This window comes from Sphaeramia orbicularis, chromosome 10 (assembly GCF_902148855.1).
Source record: "Sphaeramia orbicularis chromosome 10, fSphaOr1.1, whole genome shotgun sequence".
Taxonomy (NCBI): domain Eukaryota; kingdom Metazoa; phylum Chordata; class Actinopteri; order Kurtiformes; family Apogonidae; genus Sphaeramia; species Sphaeramia orbicularis.
Genome location: NC_043966.1, coordinates 36,627,023 through 36,647,257, shown reverse-complemented (window position 1 = coordinate 36,647,257; position 20,235 = coordinate 36,627,023). Strand labels below are relative to the sequence as shown.

The window sequence follows — 20,235 nt, the reverse complement described above, 5'->3', positions numbered from 1 at the left end:
GCCATGCGTGCAGCCTGTTGGCAGGTCGCACAGCGAACGCAGCTAACACATGTCCAAAACATGAAGGGCATGAGACCTGAAGGATGATTCATGCCAAATGAAATATGTAACTGAATCCACCCGATACATCATCCTTTGATATAACATTATCAGACACCTTCAATCTGCGGTTGTGAAACATGACTATATGCATATGTGGCTATATTGTCGGTTGCACTTTAAAAATCCAATCTTTCCCTCAGTGCTGGATGATGGATAAACAGGTGTACTGGGTTCAAATGCCCTGTACTGTAGGAATGCCATAACATAGAAACAGCTGTAACACTTTAATCTAACATACATACATATTATATCGTCGCTGTCAGGTGGAAACCTTTAATTCCATAAAGACCCAAACAGCCACTGGGACCAAAGCCATCTACTGACGTAAACTGTGTAATAACTATTGATCCACCAATCCTATCAACCCGTGTAAATAATTGGTGTAAAATGTAGTTTATCATCTTTTCATGGTCATCAGATATGACCCATTTGGACGTTCAGAGGCTCTGTAGTGAACGTGGAAACACTGTCACCTTCTACAACACTGATTCACTAGTAAAACCCATGAAGTTGGATCAATGACAGTGGATGGAGACACATGGTTTATGTTCAATTAATGATATATTTTGCTGAAAAAGTCACTTTTTCTTGAGTCATACTTGCTTAATGTACTCTGAGCTTTTATGAACATCAATATGATCAGTGAATTAAATACAGGAAAATGCATGGTTTACACTGAAAAAACTCAAAATAAAGAGGATAATATAATAATAAATGGTGATAAATCACTTAAGATAGGTTGAGTATAGACAAAAATTCATTCATTTGGGAACTGCCACAAAAGCACCACTGAGTCTTTATGGGTTAAGTCCATTTTTGGTCCTTTTTTTTGGTCAAAAAACGAACCATACGACCATACAAAGTGAAAGTGAAACTTAAGACGCTTTACTAATTCCTCAGTGTCTCCTGCTGTTGTGCACCTCATTTTCAACTTTAATTCAACAGGAATACTGAATTTTTTGTAACTCTGTATGTCTTGTGATGCAGTTCAGTCCTGCTTTTTATTGCGATGCTACTGACTGCATTGACATACTATCATCTCCCTGGTTATGTGATATGTGTTTCAGGCACACTGGAATTGTAATTATTTCAGAAATGTTGCTAAAATACTCATGTGAGTAGAGATTGTTTTCATTTCAAAATGTTGTGTTAACATCATGTGTGGATGTACAGTAGGTTCACATGGAACAAAAAGCTGATAAATTCTGCCTGTATCACAGTGGTGACTGAGCTGTTTTTCTCAATGAGATCATTACGTCTGATCTCAGATTAACCAATCATTATCATTATTACAGTTTATACTGTTCCTTTCACTCCCAGCTGCTACTGAAATACAGCTATAGTCAACTGTGACTGTCAACAACAATTTGCTTGTAATTGGTGCCAAAACCACGGAAAATATGTGTTTTAAGTGGTAAAAACCTCCCTTTCTAACCCTTAGTTATAGACTAAACTGTGCTGTACCTCTGTCCTATCACAAGACTAGATGTTTCTAAAGTTTCAACAACACTTTACTCAACAGCAACAGAACAGACATGAAAAAAACAGCCTGCCACCCTCGACACGTGTTCTTAAGTACGGCTTGCTTCATTTCATTATATTTATTTATCTTATTCATTTTTTTCATCTTTCATGCCTGCAGGGGAATGTGAGACGGCTGATAAAACAGCTCTTCCTCTGCAGCTCATCACTTTTCACCAGAAAAGAAGATTTACGACAAGATCCCACAGCTAATTACGGAACAACTCTTTAATGCACCGCTCCGTTCCCATCTCACCCCATGAAGAGATCCTGATACACTTGTAATTAGAATATGCCGGGGAAAGCCCAACCGCAGCACTGAAGACACGTCTGTTATGTGCTGTTGAAAAGATGTGACTTTTGAACTATTGCTGGAAAGATACTGACAGTTAACGCAGAAAGGAATCAAAACAAAGAAGGCACACCTAAAGCTAAAGTCTTCACACACTAAAAGTCGAGTCGTTGTGTTAGCTGTGAGTGCTGCTTCTCCTCTCTGACTGGCATTGTGCTCTTCATGGTCAAAACCATCACAAAAGGTAACCTAAGCCCAAATACCACTCCTCAAGAAACTGTAAAAATAAAACATGGGGGTCTGGGTGAAACGTTGTCAGTCTTCAGGTAAGAGCTTTTTGAAGTGGAGTCTCTCGCCCACTGACAAAAAGCCTGTACATAAATCATCTGCAGCGCACTACCACACACACATTAAGACAGCGTGTCAGATAATGTTGAAGTAGGCACTGAGGTATTTCAATTTCAGTGAATGTGGACGAGGTTATCTGGTGTTAACACAGACAAATACGGGTGGTGTCAGGCCCTGAGATACAGTACATGTGTGTGTTTTCTGTGCTAACTCACTATGTGAAAACATTTTCAGGCTCGGAAGGCATGCCAAACACACATGCAACGAGCAGAGCAGTTTGTTTTCTTTCAAGGGTGACAATACATACACTGTGCGGCTGAGTTTTATGATGACCATACAGCTGCAGACTCTGCAAAAGACAGAAGACAAAACACAAATAAAGCACAAAGACTGGAGTCATTTATAATTCATGATGTATTATAGAACAGGAAGATGAGTTTGTGAGCTATCAATCGATTTATAAGTCGTTTGCGTCAAGTTTATATGTCATAACGTTACCAGTGATAGTAGACCAACTCTCCTATTCCTAATGGATGTTCCTGCTCAGTTTTGGTTTCTTGCAGAGCATCATTATATTGCAAATCTTGAGTGCCTATTCTAATGATCTTTTTGATGTTATACGGGCCTCAGATTGATGCGAGACTGTTCAGAGATCCTAACATTTGTCCCATCAGAGTTAAGCTCCTCCATGTTGTGTTTGTACGATAAGACCTCAAAGGGTCGCTCTTATCGCTGCTGTATTGAGCCCTGCCTGTTTACATCCACCTGCATGAAGCAAAAGACGGCCCTAAAGAGATGAAAGCCAGAGGCATGTTTTACCCTGTACGACCACATTCACCTCTGTGCAGAACACTGTAGAAAATACTGCAGACAAATACTGCTATACAGGCTGAACTGATGGAAACGGCTCTAAAACGCATAAAATAAAAAGAAAATAAGCATGCAAATCATCGATGGCTATAAAAATCCTTCCATTATCAATTGAAACGCATAATAATAGTTTTTAGTTTATTGGATTGACTTTCTACTGACTTTAACTGATATCTTATTAGCAACATGTTAGCAAATCATAAAGTTATACAATCTTAGTACAAGCAAATTAAACACTAATAAGTCTGTAAAATAAAAAGTATAGCTTCACTATTTTTTTTGGTGAGCCAACTGTTTTTTCATTGTGTGGAAAGATATTTAAATGACTAGTTAGCAGGTAGCTAGTGGCTTAAAGGAGTGATATTTTGCCTTTTCAAATGGAATTATGCGTTTTAAAACATTTCCCTGATGTCTACATAAACTGTAAATGGGTCTGAATTCTTCATTAATTCAACTCCACAGGTCCATCTTCAACCCTATTTCTGAGTAATGACACCAGAAAGGTCATTTTGAGCGCTGGCCCTTTAAATGCAAATGACCCACTTCATGCCCCGCCCCCTCCAGGTTGTTGACTGTGCTCCTCTGTCCCGTTCAACCAACAACTGAACATTTGAGTTAACTGGCTCAAAGTTTGGACATATTTTCAGTATGGACTACAACCGCTGCTGCTGACAAACACTTACGTTGTACTCAAAGAAATGTTCGTCCGAAGTCTTGACCTTATATGTGCAAATGTCGTGACGTAACTAGTTATAGAACATAATGAATTAAGAAGAAATTAAAACGGGTTGTAGAAATCCACTTGATTTTTGCCAGAATGAATATAAAGATAGCTTTACAGCACCTGGAGGGTTCAAATTTAAACCTTATGAACTATTTGGGTCCAAATACACAAATAAATGTACCAAAGACTAATAAAAGTGGGTTTAGCAAAATATGGCCCCTTTAATGTATCAAGCTGTTTAATTTTGACTCTATATTTTTAATGGTTGGAAAAATTAAAAGCAAAATATATTCCAGATTAACTACATGATATTCAAATTAACATCAAAATAAATTTATTAGCTGTTATTATAAACTTATTAGCTCTTAGCTGCAAATCTTATGTATCTAAAACTGTTCAGAATTGCTCTAGCTAATCATGTGCCAATCTTTTTTTTTTTTTTTTTTTTTTTAGATTAGGTCAAAATAAAATTAAAAAAAATAAAAAAAAATCTAAACTTGTTACTCTGTCCTAAGAAAAAAAATTTTAATAGGGACATGAAACCAGACATTATTTTATGTTTACTTTTGTAATCATCTTCAATTTGCATACTTAAATTTATACCAAATTTGTTTTTGGTTGTTGGGTTGCAATTTACAAAAAGGACCTTATAATGTGATCAAAGGAGCTGCAATGTTTGAGGAATAGTTCAACACACAATTCTTATTATATGATGCTTATTTGCCTTGTTGTTAACAGTTGGATGAAAAGATCAACACCACTCTCATATCTGTACGCTGAAAATAAAGTTACAGCCAGCAGCAGGTCAGGTTATCTTAGCCTGGACTGGAAAAAAGGCTCCAATAGTTGACCCGGCTCAGTCAAATGTGAGCTTTCATTATGATCCTATGATAACTTTCACATTAGTAACAATATCAGCAGTTATTTGGAGCTGTTTGTCTGCGTTTTTATTTAAAAGCCATTCATACCTGCTGGTCAAATCTTTGCATGTCTTCGGAAATTTCTTTTCTGTCCTTTTTCTTGCGGAATATTTCTTCCAGCTGATGAGATATAAAGATGATGAGTTAATAAGTTGAATATTACACAAGCAGCCATTGGTATTTTAGTAAATCTGAGTATTACAATAAAGTTCATACCACCAAGAACTCCCTTTTATCCACCATCTCATTTCCATCTGCATCAAACATGTTGAAAGCAATCTTGAATCCTGCATGAGGCTCTGAAATTAAGGTTGGAAAATCACCTATGAGTCTGAATTAAATTTCCAAAATAACTGTGTTGGTAATAAGTAATGAGTTAGTTCTACTGACTGGTTAAAATGCAGAGCATGAAGAGGTACTCTGTGTAGCTGATGACACCTGGAACAGAGAGAGAAATTGCTCAAGCTAAGAAACAAAACCCAAAATGTTCCTCTTTGTACACATCACGGCATCAAATAGCATTAGCCCGTTAGCTCAAGGTGTTTACAAATGTTCAAAGTCATGCGCCTGAGATGAATAAGCCACCACAAGAAACAGTGCACGCCTCCAGACAAGAGTAATCTTCTTGTGCTCACTGATAACATCTTAAAAGGTGCCTTTTACTTCATGCTTGGTGTTCCCGTCACACAAACAGAAGCTTTACAACTGAGCTGACCGATCTGGACACAAACCCAAACAAATTTAAGACCAACAGCTTCTGATCATGTTTGGGTAACAAGGTGTAATACATTCCCCAGTGATCTGTCACTGATTGAGAATGGACGATTCAGGTTTGTGTGTCGCATCCTTCAGCTTCCTTTGTTGTGGGACACAGAGTAAGTGTCAGGAGCCATCTCCACTGACTCGGGAGGCTTCTTCCTTTCTGCCTCTGAAAGCATTCTCTAGCTTTTGTTTGCTCGTGAAGATAGAGAATCGAGCACAGATAGTTCTGGGTGACTGCTCTGGGTGTTATGGGAAAAGAACGCAGCTCCAGGGTTTGCTCCAGGGAGATTTCCAGACAGAGCAACAGTTAAAACAAATGAACATTTAAAGACAAATTACTCTGCTTTTTCTGGTTTTACCTTGTGCTGTATTTTCAGGTGAAACGTGCATACACTGATGTGTGAAGAGGTATTTGTGATGCGTGCCATTCGGGAAAGTTCATCTAAAATTCCACACAACAAAGTGCACCGTGTTTTCAACCCAGATCTGTCTGTTTGGCAGGTACGGCCTTCTAATGACAACAGATCTTTAGCTTCAAAGCCTTTAAAGCTTAAATGGGTTGAGAAGAGAAAAAAAAAAAAAACTTTTAAGATTCCAGCCATGTCTCACCAATACCACACACCTTCACTCGTGGAGGGAGCCCCCCCCTCCTCCTCCAGCTCAGCCTCTGAGCTCAAGTAGATGTTGTTAGACAATACAAAGAATTCCACAGAAACACTTCATACAGAGTGGCAGTCCCGGAGATGTAATCCAATGCCATTCTTAGGCTTCATAATGTCCGCGGTGATCAGGGGGGTGGCCAGTGGGACATGTCTCGACATAACTGGGTTCAAACAGCTCCCTCATTCTCTAAAGCAACGCTTTGTTCACAGATCAATCCGGTCCTTTTTTCACTCACAAAGCCACAACGTTTAACAGCAGGATTAAAAGACCCAAATCCCAGCATTGGCACTTAGCTAAAGCAACAGAGGAGAGAACAGAACAGTGAGATCTGATGCTCCACTGGCTTCTCTGACCCACTCAGGGAGAGTGTGAAGGCCCAGGTGGGAAAAATGTAAAAGACTGACCCACTGACAACTGTGCTTTAGTTAACTTTACTCTGAATAACACAGCTGGAGAACATAACTTGAGCTTGCATTTTTCTTTACGTTCAATAAAGAATGATAATGTTCAATAATTCACACACATTTGTCTGCAGATGTGAAGTTTATGCTGGAGTCTGTTTTTCACTGGGAGCTGGATGTTTGTTGATGTTATCTGACTCCATTACTAAGCGAACAGTAGCTAATGTGGCTGTAGAGGAGCATGAGGGAGGCAGTGAAGAAGCTGGGAATAAGTTTAAGGATTTTCACAGCAAAAGAGCGCAGCTGAAATCAGTGTTATCATGAATGCAGGCAACTCAGACAATCATTAGCTTCATACTCAATCAATGCTCATTTAGTTAAGCAGCACTGTCACAGACAAAACACTCTGTTCAAGTCATGTATTTGTATAAAGCTTCAGCACATTTCACCAATTATAGCTTCACTCCATTGGCTTCCCATCCATTTTAGAATTCATTTTAAAATTCTTTTATTTGCTTTTAAACGTCTAAATGGTCTTGCACCAGCATACCTCTCTGAGCTTCTGCACCCTCACACACCCAGCCAGTCTCTCAGGTCAGCTGACCAGCTGCTCCTGAGGGTTCCAAAAACGAGGCTGAAGCTCAGAGGGGACCAAGCGTTTTCTGTCGCAGCTCCAAAACTATGGAATGAACTGCCCCTGCACATTAGACAGACCTCCTCACTGTCTAATTTTAAAACTCTTCTTAAAACCCACCTCTTTTCTTTGGCTTTTCACACCACGTAGGATGTTGATTTTATGTCCATGGATATTTTATCTGGGGTGGATAGTCTATTTATTTATTTTATTTTTTATGATGTTTCATTGTGTTTTTATTGCATTTATTTTACTGTACAGCACTTTGGAAACCTTTGTGTTTGTTTAAATTTGTGCTTTATAAATAAAAATGGATTGGATGTATTTAGAACCTGAAGTATTACCATCAAAAAAAAAAATATTCACAGCTAAAGGTGGTTTAATGTAACATTAGTATGTGGGACTTGTTTTGGCTGTATTTCTGCACTTCAATCACTCGTGTTTAAAGTTTCACTGTAAAATTCATACTTTCTCGTGTGTTTCAGTGAAGTTTGTGTTGGGGTCCATGTTATACTTTGCTGATTTCTGCACAACAGTAGGTCATGGAACAGAGGCACTGAAGAACATAAGAGAAAGTCTTAGATTTTCAACAGAAAAAACAACCTGAGTGCTTAACATATAAATGATTGTATGACCTGTTAATATGGAAACAGGTAAACTAGAGTCATTAACTTTGAACTGCAGTTAGATCGCAGCTTAAATCAGATGCCAACAAAAAATAACATACGTGCACAGTCATAAGTGAATGCATCAAATTGAACCTTTAAAAATGTACGAATACAAAATCCACTTTCTTTTACATATGTAACAAATATAAATCAAATGTAACCTGAATTTTTATTGGGTTTTAGGCTGTATGAAAACTTTCTTTCCATCTTTTTCCAAAATTAATATGAAAAATCTACAATTCTTCCAAAGAAACTACATGTATAATTACATTAACAACAGCTAAAAACAAATTGACTAATTATATATTATTAACCAATATATAAGTATTGTGGGAAATGAAGTTCTTTTCATATAAAATGTTAATACTTAATCAGACAAATCAAATCCTCTTATTAAATGTAAGTCTTTACTCAATATGCCACATAATAATTGTTTTGACTTAGTTATTAAGGACCCTTTTAATATTGCAGTACACTTACAATACACAAGAGATGATTTTTTTGAGAGACTAGGCTGAATTATTTTGTATATTTCGAATAAACTAGGCCCTCCTGCAATGGTTACCTGAGAATTATGTTGCCAGACTGATGGAGAGATAAGATAGCATTTATAGCACACACTTTTACTCAGGCTTGACATGCAGAGCTGAGCAAACTCTGAACAAATATGGCAGCTTAAGAACAAAAAACTAAAGGGAATTATACTGACATGTAAGGGATTCATAGGTAAAGCTTTAATATGTCAACACAAGACAAAGTAGGTTAGTTTACCTCGTTCACGGAGATTTCTAAACAAATTAGATGATCCTTTGTAAACAGGTGGAGTATCAGCCAGCATCTTGTCTAATTCCTGCAAGAATAGGAGAAAATCCCAAATCACTCATTCATTCCTAAATCCTCCCACTGGGTTTCAAAAGTCTCACAAAGGTGAAAAGGGAAGGATTTTTTGTTTATAATATATCATGTATTACATAATTCAGTATTTATTTATTTACTTCACTCTTAAAGTGTCATTTGATAGAAAACATACAGTACAGCAGCCTCTCACCTTTTTTGTGATAGACCTCCATCCTCTCCTTCCTAAACAAAACAAAGGAAACAATTAGTGATAAATAATGTGTGGGATTTACACATTAACCCTTTCATGCACAGTGGTCACTCCAGTGGACAGTTCTTCTCCCGCTGTTCTCTTGTATATTCATGGATTTTGTTGTTTTAGTTCCATATCAGCCAACACAGTGGACACTTATGCATCATCTCATACACTGACATTCACACCATTACTGTAACTGTGCTGTTCTAGATAAACCTGATCTGCATTAACATGTTTGAGTGTAAAAAATGTGAATTGTTAGACTTTTTTTTTCTTGCATATTATATCCATGCAGGTATGTTAAAATGTGAGAAAACATCAGATTATCAGCATTTATTTCATAGTTTTCTCACAGTATATTAGTAAATATGTTTCTTTACTTCTAACATTAAACGCATGGTGTTCAGCTGAATGGACATTTTGGTAACTCCATGAAAAATAGGATCATAAAAAATCAATCGCATAGTTTTTTGTTTTGTTTTTTTCATGCCTAAATGTCTAGAATAAAATCTTGATTAAGGTTCTCATAATTCATGCGTGAAAGGGTTAATATGATCCAGTGATGGACTGATGTAAAACTGGGAAACAAAAGTGAAAACAGGTGTTAACATGGACAACAGCACACGTTGTGTAGCTTCATGAACACATACCGATGGTCAATAAAGCAGAAGATAACACACAGAACTCATAAAAACACCTGGTGGGAAGTCACATATCGCAGGTCTGTCGTGATAACAGTGTCAATAACCCTCCGCTGACACATTTTAAAGCTTGGATTATGATTCCCATGTGATCATTTGTTGTCCACCTAGGACGAGTGTCGAAGTGAGGATAAAAGCACAGAATTCGGTTCCAAGGCTGGAGGCTTTCATTTAATTTGTTATAACATGTAGAGCTCACATGAAGCTCCGGTAATAACACGACAGTACATCACAGAACTGGCAAAAACAGATCCTTTTATGGTTGCAGTATAACCATAAAACACCATGATTACTATTTTGCAACACATTTGCTATTATTAGTCACCAGAGAGCAATGACAGCAATGTGTGACTGCACTGTTGTTTAGTTTGGTGCCAGAAAAACCTGGTTCTGAATATAACAAGAGGTCACACACCTGAAATTAAAACCAATCACAATAATCAAAATGTCTTATCGTTACATTTATGACGTCCATATGCGTGTTGTTTGGTCTCTGTCTCGAAGAGTTTGTTACCACATAAATGAACCATAAAAGTGAGGTTGCTGGTAAAGATGTCTATCTTTATGCAGGTGTTATGACTAAAGCACTTCAAGTCACAACTTATTGTCTGATGACACTTTACTTTGTGTTGTTTCCTGGAATGTATTAGAAGGTGAAGGAGCAGGGATTTATCTGATGAATTTAAACATTACTGAGTAAATGGAAGCCAAAGAGAGGCTGAGACGCCTCCGCGGTGCAGCATTCAGTGTTGTAATCCGGAAGGAAATGATGCTTTTAGTGCAGTGGTTTTAACATACGAGTATATGGGTCCGATCAAGCGAAAGTGAACATCAACATGAAAAAGTACATTTGCGCACATCGTTTATCAAGTGGGCTCATTTTTTAGCTAAAGCTCTATTATATGGAACTATTATCCTTTTTAAAATACCACTTACAGAAAAAAAGTTACAACTGATATTATACTGATCGATTGTACTTTTTACACCAGAGCTCGAATTTGACGCTAAAAATTATATCTAAAACATTTGAAAATATAGTCAGTCTGTTTATTATATAGATGATTGTTAAATTTAAAGTATTACATTTTCATTATTTTGTGAATATTATTGATATTTACGAGTTTGAACATTTGTGAGTTGCTTAAAATCCCCTCTCCATGTGTTACCACAAAAATACCAATTTTAAATTTTCAAATTACTAGTAATTCAGATATTTGAGTAAAACTTTCAGAAAGTAATGTTCTTTTGATACATTTTGGGTGATGCATACAATGGTAAAGGGTCATCCATGTGTTACGATGGTAGCCTGTCCACGTGTTACCACATTCTCATGTCAACGAAACAGAAACTTTTCAATATTTTACTCCAAAATTTATTTTCAGCATAGTTGAACATAATATCTAAAAGGTTTTGTCCTACTTAATATCAATATCTGCCGAGAACCGCGTGTTTTGAGTGTTTGTGTAAAGCTTAAAAAAACTGATGTCCGTTTCAAGTCCACGTGTTACTGAGCAGTAATTTTACATTTTTCACCTAAAAATTTTATCTCTCCAAATTTTGTGATATATAATATTAAAGTGCTTATAAATACCTATTCAAATAAGTATAACACATGCATATAAGTTACTCTGCTTATGACAAAGAATATTGAACACCAGATGTGTCCACGTAATACCACTTGATCGGACCCATATGTGAAGCCAATTTCAATACTTTGAAAAAGATATGAGGGGAACTTAAGTCTTTAGGTATTGAAACTAAATCCATCACATTTTAATCAGAATTCATTCCTGTCATTCCTGTCTCTGAACTTTGCTCCACTGGGTGAAGACATTTGACCTAAGTTAACATAGGATATATCAGTACAGCATTAACCCTTTATCAGGCAAGTGACTATTTTTGGTAATTTCCAAACACATTACAAGACAGTGACAGAAACAGTTCCAGTGAGGACAGTGAGTCAACAGTCTCAGGTCCAATGTGGTCTACAGGGTCTGTAGGTCCACCTCTGCATGAACAGTGAGTGTACCTGCTTTGTTAGGTACCATGAAGTAATGGTACTAATGTAAGGAATGATGTTCAAAGGGATAATGTGGATGTGGACAGGGGTCTGGATCAGCACTTATGTTGTGATGTTGTAAAAGTGTTGTTCTAATATTCTAAAATACATGTTCCTTTCACCTTACATGTGTTTTTCTTGTACTTTGTATATTCTTGGATTTTTGTAAAAGTGATTTTTTTTTTGTTACTCACAGGCAAGGAACCAAATATGGTAACTTCACTGACCTTGATAGTCTACATGACAATAAAACATTTTGAAAAATTTCACAAAAAGTAATAAAGTCTTGTTAGGTCCTCCAATAACACACTAAGGTTAAAATTTTGAATTTTTCTGTGAGTGAACTATGAAGGGTTAACAACGGTCAGACACAAACACTTCATTAAAACAGGTCACTGAAAAATGAAAAACACTACATTTAAAAGTTTGATATTGTCACGTTCCTAAATTTTTTTTTTTGACAAAAGCCACTTATTTGCCAAAATCATTACATACTTCATTTCTACTTTACTTCCTGAAAAATCTGAAAGAATTGTTCAAGCAATTATTTTAGAAAGGTGACGATATGTAAGATGTGTGCAGGATTATATGTTTACCCAAGTCTGTATTGGCTGTACTTTGCCACATTTTTAACCCATAAAGACCCAGTGTTACTTTTGTGACAGGTCCAAAATACTTTTTTCTCTATATTTAAGTTTTCTCACAATTTGTTATGATATAATCATCTGTATTTCGTATTTTTTTCAGTGAACATCAGGTATTTTCCTTTATTTAATTTACTAATCATGTAGATGTTCATAAAAGCTCAGATTAAAGTTGAGGGTTATTATAGAACCAGATAAAACTGAAGAAAAAGTGACTTTTTCTGCAAAATATATCATTAACTGAACATAAACCAAGTGTCTCCATCCACTGTCATTGATCCAACTCCATGGGTTTTACTGGTGAATCAATGTTATAGAAGATGATGGTGTTTCCATGTTCATTACGGAGCCTCTGAACGTCCAAATGGGTCATATCTGATGACCATGAAAAGATGACCAACTGCACTTTACACCAAATATATACATGAATTGATAGAATTAGAGGTTCAGAAGTTATTAAACATTTTATATCAGTAGATGGTTTTGGTCGTCGGTGGCTGCTTGGGTCTTTATGGGTTAAGGTATTTAGTAAATGTTGTTGGAACTGTTGCCGTCATGTCCTTATTTCAAAGGTTCAATTTGTAACATTTCTGTGTGTTTGTGCACTTATGCAAAGTTTGTTTTTAAGTTTGTTTGGTTGAACTTATCTACCTCCATTTGTAAGCTAACATAGCTGGAGTTGCAGAAGAAAGGAATTGAAGAACTAAGGACTTTTACAAGGTCCTCACTCACGGTAGAGGCTGTTATTATGGATGTAAACAAGCAAGACATTCATTAGCTTAGAAATGGAGTTTGCTAACATCAACAAGTGACAAAACACACTCTAACACAAACTTCAATTAAGTGCACAAGCATGAATAAATCTTATATACTGAGGTTTTTATATTGGAACAAAATAACAGCACTTCTAAGAACACCTTAAAAGTGTGAGAAAAAAGAGAACAACTGATTTTTATTTTTTTTTTTAAATGCATTTAATGTACTATAATGGTTCTGTGTTGCAAATATCATTGGTTTAAGTTGAAGTAAAACTCAGTGATGTTTGCTTCCTGATTTAGGCAGTGGTTCCTTAGTTCCCTGGTCTGTTTAGTCAGAGGTATCATATGTTGTATGGTTTGATGACTTGGTGGTTTTACTGTTTAGGCTACACAGCATATACACCCCTAAAATCTAAAACACCTGGCCTGGGGATCTGAAGGTCTCTAAATCTGTAGACATTTACATGAAATATTAAGATACATCTTTATAACATCACTGTTTCCTCAAGTGTTTTCATCATCTGATCCTAATGTGTAAGCTTTTATTGTTTTTATATTTTGTGTTTTCTTATCATTTTATTTTATCTACCGCATTCCTTCCTTTTACTGTTTTAATGCTATGATATTGTTTTTATCTGAAGCACTTTGTGTTGCTTGTAATGCTTGATTTGTAATGTATAAATAATGTATTTTATTATTTTCTATATAAAATGATATAAAGGAAATGCATTTTCTCCAACCTGAAGGTAATGTCTTAAAGTTGTTTAGATGAGTACTACAGTCCACTTGTGTGAAGCCAAACGTATTGCAAAAAGAATTTAGTTTTAGTTTTGGTTACTTTACCATTAACATTTATGTTTATTTATGTTTATCTTATTTCTGTAGCACCACAAATAGGTCAATATACTGCTTTATCTCTGTTAACCCTTTATAGTTCACTCACAGAAATACTCTGAAATTCTTAATTTCAACCTTAGTGTGTTATTGGATGACATAATAAGATTTTATTACTTTCAGGACATTTTTCACAGTTTTTTATTGTCATGTAAAAAATGAAGGTCAATGAAGTTACTAGATTTAGTTCCTTATCAGTATGTGGCAAAAAAAAAAATACATCCAAGAAGTGTATATAAAAAATACAAGACAAATACATATAATGTGAAAGTAACATGTCTTTTAGAACATTAGACCAACACAGGAGCTGATCCAGACACCTGTCCACATCCACATTAACCCTTGGAACGTCATTACTTGCATTAGTACCATTACTTCATGGTACCTAACAAAGCACGTACACTCACTGTTCATGCAGAGGTGGACCTTACAGACCCTGTAGACCACACTGGACCTGAGATTGTTCCCTCATTGTCCTCACTGTGATGGTCACTGTCTTGTAATGTGTGTGGAAATGACCAAAAATAGTCACTTGCCCGATAAAAGGTTAATTAGGTTTTAACGATGGTGCTGTGTGAATGTAGTGAACTCACTGTTTGGTTCGTTCAGAGTCACAGATTCGATGAAGTTGAGTGGAGTCATGTAGAGCTGACCCTCGCACTCCACCGAGCTGAACAGGCGGAATCTGTTCTCATAAGACGACATGTACACATCTCCATCATCCAGACTGTATGCCTTGGCCTGTAAACACACACACGAAATATTGCAAGTCATATCAAGAGTGATAACACCATGTGAAAAGATGCTTTTTATGAAATCCACGGAAGCCTTCCTTGTCACGAAAAGCCTCGCTCACACGGGACGACAGAGAGGCCCCTGCTTTAATTCAGTAATGGGGCGCGTGTTATGTCAGGCCTATTTTTCATCCCTGTTCTGCAGATAATGACAAATGTTCAAACCAAGCCAGATCAGAAGGCCGGACTGGTGAAGACAGAGTGGATCTCTCCTTCAGGTGGCACTCTGCCAGGTCCACTGGGCACAGAGCAAACACCCAGGGAATGTGTGCCCCCCTCTGCTTAACCATTAAACCCCCTCCATCCACCCACCCCCACCTCTCATCAGATGTCAGCCCTTCAGCCAAGCACTGGTGTCCAGTTTCCTGTGTCCCTGGATTCCTGCTGCCTGTGGACACTGATCAGGATTACCTCTGTCCTACACACGTATGTGAAAACTCCATTTTACATAGTTGTTCAAATCTGTTCAACAATGTCAACACACGTCTGAGTTGAACTGACTGAAGACTGAAGATAGCCGGTGTGTAACAGGATTATATACACAGCAGCGCATGGATTAAATAACCTCAGCACATGATATAAGGCAGACAGTTAGAAGACTGCAGTGACTATCACTAAATATAGTCTTTAAATACAGACTAAAAGACAATAATTTGCAACTACCAGCCATTAAATGAAGCAGAAAACAACAGTAAACCCTCATTCATTTTTAGAGGCTACAATCAATTAAAGTCTGGAATTGTGCCGCAGCTGATTCCAAGCAGTGCTGCAGATTTTTTTCCAGTCAGTCAGTGAATCAGTTCACCAATCAGTTATTATCTGTTAGGCTAATAGTTCCAGCTCTATTGCCATCAGATTTAGATGCAGCATTTTTGTTTTTCTTTTTGCATCTTATACTGTAAATTATCCATCTTTGGTTATGTGACTGATAAATCACCCATTGTATTGAAAACTAAATCAGGTGTTCATAGACACAGCACAGGTATATTTAAGGTGACAAAACCGTATAAATCCAGTCACTAAACATGTAAGCTGTACACTACAGTCCACAGATCATTTAGTCAGTGTGTACCATCCCTATATGATTTAATAAATGTGTGCTATGTTGACGATAGAGCTAAAACGATTAATCAATTAATCGACAAGAATCGATTAAAAAAAATATTGGATAACAATTTTCCTGAACCTAAGCTTCAATTCCCTAATTTCGCTGCCGCTAAAATATTGGTTCCACACTTGTGTTTCACATGGACGCTTATTATGATGCGCATGACGTCAGGACCAACACAAACAACATGGAGCTAAGTTCAGAGGAGGCCAGGACAAAAAGGCAGAACATGTCTATGCTCATCATTGGAACCATTACTTACTCCTTTAAAGTTTTAAGCTTTCACACAAACATTAAAAATATTTGGCTTTGTTGTTATCTTTTTTATGTTAATTACATCTTAAGTTGTTTGTAAGTTGGATACAAATTTGTTGACGACTGCAGTGCACGTATTGTTTGTCATTTGACTTGTTCGCTGTTGTTTATACATAAGCTATATATAGATATTTTAATTTATACTTTTATACAGTTGTTGTTTTTGTTACTTCTATATAGATATTTTACTTTTATGCTTTTTGTGGTTGTTGTTGTTTCAGCTGTTCTGGCAAAAAGTACAACTTGTTTGTCATTTTCAGACATGTCTTTTTCACATTTTTACTATTTTTCTGTATAATTTTTTTAACATTCAAATAATCGTTTAATCAAATGGAAGAAAAATAACTGATAGATTAATCATTACAAAAATAATCGACAGTTACAGCTCTATAGCTGACTATAAGAGCAGACAGAGCCACGGGTTATGGCCGCTCTCTGATCACGTGATGTGAAACGCAGTTGACCTTTTTGTCATTTCAGCACCAAAGGTCGTGGACAGCTCCTAATGGTTACGACACATCATCATTATGGTAAATCCACGCGCACGTGCATTATGTCATTATCTCACTCTCTCTCTCTGCATCACTGTTATTGGACAAAAAAAAAAACAAAAAAAAAAAACACAGGTTAAATGAAGTCCTCTTTCAGGTCCGAGGGAGCCTTTTGACAGTGGGTCCGTGGGCTCTCGGTGGTCCCTGAAGCCCCTCCTGACTCAGCCCCACTGTACCTTATCGGTGGCGGACACTGATGGCAGCGCCAGATGGAGGATCCGAGCCTGGACGGGGTTCACCGGTCCGGATCCGGATCGGCCGCAGCCGTAATACAGCGCACCTGCCGCCGCCGCCACGCACGCCCCGGCCGCGACAACTTTAACCGCTTTAGTCACCGTGGAAGTGGCTGGTTTCCGCGCCGAAAACGTCCGTGTTTTGGAGGTGTTTGTGAGTGACGGGATGAGCCTGCGCAGGGCAGCCATGGCTGAGTGTGTCCACGGAGCTGTCGTAAACACACCACAGGACACAGCCCGCTGCGCCGAGCTCGCGAGAAATGCCGTGGGTATTTCAATTCGCTGTGGGATTAAAGGGCGTCAAATTCACGAGAGAGGAAGAAATGTGGAAAGCAGTGAACAGAGCCACGGATACAGAGTGTGTTTGGTGTGGATGTGAAGTTCCATGTGTCCTGGTGGAAAATGTGTTTAGGTTTAGAATGATGCAACTGATCAGTGAAGGCACCAGCATCAACTCCCTCTCTCCCTCTGTGTCCCTCTTATTTTATGTTTTAGGGGGGGAGAAATCCCTGCCAGGGCACGTCTGAACTGTTACAGCCCCGCCCATTACTAGTCCTGTGGTTTTGCACCTGCCTCACCACCCCTGCCACTTTGAGCGCAAAACCTCCAGGAGCTGCTTTACCTGCACTGCAGCGTTTGTTCAGCCCGTGTCCCTGAAGCCTCCTCTGCTCCGAGCCCCTGATCCCCCCCCAGCATCACCATCCTCTGTGGACAGGTATGCAACACGAGGGCGATCTGAGCCTGATCTACTGCAGCCCACCTCCCACTGATGAAGACGCAGCCGTGAAAAAAGGAAAGAAATCAACAGCAGAGATCAGCCCACGGTGAGTGTTCCATGACAGGGGGAGAGAACCGCGTGTCCTTGCACAACGGGGACTTGTGCTAAGTAACGGAGGAGGTGGACGTAAACATGCAATAAGTGACAGTGGCAACCAGGTAGTCTAGTACGCACGAGCGCTCCCTCCGGACCCCCCCCACCCCCCCACTGAACTTTACCCGCTGAGGTTCGAGCTCATGGCCGCTGCCGCTGCTGCTGCTCTGGGGGAAGTTGGAGGCGTCTTGCACGGCATCGATGGTGTCACACATGTCGGGTCCCATTTCTTTCTGACCCCACTCGGGGACAGCCCCACGCTGCTGGGGGAGCACCTCTTACCTGGGGACAGGCTGTCCCGCAGCACCACGGCGGATTTAACGCACCTAAAGGGGATTCTCAGGAGGAGACAGTTATACTGCAGGACTGGGTTTCATCTGGAAATACTTCCGGATGGCACTGTGCAAGGGACCAGAAAGGACCACAGTCGATTTGGTAAATACTCCAGTGTGAAGTGTTTTTGTGCAGTTATAGTGAATCCAATAGTGGAGAGAACAGGACACATGAGAATGTTGTGCTGAAAGTAAGTTTTAGAAAAGGAGTATTTTTCTTGAGCGGTGGGATAGTTAACTTTCTCTGTTGATAACCTTTCATCTGTGTTAGAGTCTGTACAGAACAACTGTGTTATTCTCCTCCAGGTATTTTGGAATTCATAAGCCTTGCTGTTGGGTTGATAAGTATTCGAGGAGTGGACAGTGGGCTCTATCTGGGGATGAATGACAAGGGGGAGCTGTATGGATCTGTAAGTCCTATCTTTGTTCCTTCATGATTCCTTTTTCTGCCAAAGTGATGATCAGTACTCAGTTTTTTCTGTCTTAATATTTAGAGAATTTGACTGCTGCTTTTCTTGTATTTTCCCCTCATAATGCCAGGATTCCTCTCATGCTGTGCTCTTTGTTTTCAGGAGAAGCTCACAGCTGAATGTGTTTTCAGGGAGCAGTTTGAGGAGAACTGGTACAACACATACTCCTCCAACTTGTACAAACATGGAGACAAAGGGACGCGTTATTTTGTGGCATTAAATAAAGACGGGACACCAAGGGATGGGACTAAATCCAGGCGGCACCAGAAATTTACACACTTCTTGCCCAGGCCTGTGGACCCTGACCGTGTGCCAGAGCTGTACAGGGATATCCTGGGACACAGCTGAAACCCAGTGGGCCTCGTCTTCCAGATCAGGAATAGCCGTTAAAAGCCCTTGCAGGCAGGGAGCGGAGAAGAGAGGAGGGACCCAGGGACGTGGCCCGGTGCAGGCCGGTGGACAGCGGCCCCGACCGGCGGGGATAAAGGCACCGGGGGGCCCCTTGTAGGAATGCACAGGCCATCTCTCAGCAGCCGGGAAGACAGTGTAGAATGTCTGACTGCGTCGGCCTGCACGCTCAGCATGAGGGGGTCGTTTGTTTCAGAGGCAGACCGACCCTGAAAGTACCTGGGTGGAACAGGAGATGAAAGGGAAACAGAGGGAGGAAGAGGCTGAGTGGCCAGGGAGCATCTCCACTGGTCGGATGTAGACGTCAGCTGGAGTCTGTGGGAATTTTTATTTGTCTCAGAGAGCCGTAGTTTGTTCAGAAGGACTTTGAAGGAACTCTTTTTTTTTTTTTTTTTACCTGTGTCTAGGCAAAGCAAAGAGCAAAGAAAAGTGTAACAGATTATTTATTCATTTTACATACATATATTTATGTTATATATTTATTTATTTGAGAATATATTTTTACAGTTAGATACATGCAATAGAGAAAAAAACAGTAGAAACTGTATCAACTATGTAAAGACTGACAAAATGTACCTTTATGTCTCTTATCCTGAGGAAAGTAGTGATATACTATAATGCAAAATGGCCAAAAAATACAAAGTGGTGACATTTGGAAAAGGCCACCATATGTTTTTCACAATATGGCAACTGTGAATCAAAAAGAAAGTCTGTTTATATATATATATATATATATATATATATATATATATATATATATATATATATATATATATATATATATATATATATATATATATATTAGTTCAACCAAAACACTGTTACATGTGTTATAATCAGAATCTGAAGTCGAAAACTGAAAACAAATCCACTTTATTCTTGTCAAACAATAAATTGCTCAAAACATGATCCATATGCTCCTTTTCTCTCAGCCAAAAAGTAAAATAAGATGCTTTGTTTGTTGCTCACTTTAGCTCTCATAATCCTAGTTTCCATGTCCAGCGGTGTGCATTTACAGACAGTGTTTAGAGCAGCCGTACATTCAGCCAGTACATTTTGGTTGCCTTTGAGTTCCTGAGTTTAAACATATAAACCTGCT

The 20,235-nt window shown here is 38.5% G+C and overlaps 2 protein-coding genes across 7 annotated transcripts in view; one reads left to right on the top strand and one right to left on the bottom strand.

Annotated features, from left to right (window-relative positions):
- The window catches only part of micu3b (mitochondrial calcium uptake family, member 3b), a 29,701-nt gene extending 12,375 nt beyond the window's left edge, over positions 1–17,326 (bottom strand). For 4 of the 6 annotated variants that reach the window (XR_003936533.1, XM_030146372.1, XM_030146371.1 and 1 more), the window contains exons 1-8: positions 16,999–17,326; positions 14,648–14,795; positions 8,954–8,985; positions 8,677–8,755; positions 5,168–5,215; positions 4,994–5,076; positions 4,826–4,897; positions 2,571–2,612 (exon numbers count right to left, since the gene is read on the bottom strand). Coding sequence is in view for 5 of the 6 variants with exons in the window: in XM_030146372.1 (XP_030002232.1) it covers positions 2,571–2,612; positions 4,826–4,897; positions 4,994–5,076; positions 5,168–5,215; positions 8,677–8,755; positions 8,954–8,985; positions 14,648–14,795; positions 16,999–17,244 (750 nt within the window). In the remaining variant the exon portion in view is untranslated. The remainder of the gene's footprint in view (positions 1–2,570; positions 2,613–4,825; positions 4,898–4,993; positions 5,077–5,167; positions 5,216–8,676; positions 8,756–8,953; positions 8,986–14,647; positions 14,796–16,998) is intronic. The other 2 variants (XM_030146374.1, XM_030146376.1) reach the window with 1 other exon arrangement.
- An 89-nt stretch (positions 17,327–17,415) lies between these two features.
- On the top strand, positions 17,416–19,857 carry fgf20b (fibroblast growth factor 20b). The gene is made up of 3 exons (XM_030146380.1): positions 17,416–18,361; positions 18,565–18,668; positions 18,831–19,857. Exons 1-3 carry the CDS (start codon positions 18,070–18,072, stop codon positions 19,074–19,076), a joined length of 642 nt encoding a protein of 213 aa, XP_030002240.1. The 5' UTR covers positions 17,416–18,069; the 3' UTR covers positions 19,077–19,857.
- Positions 19,858–20,235: the final 378 nt, after the last annotated feature.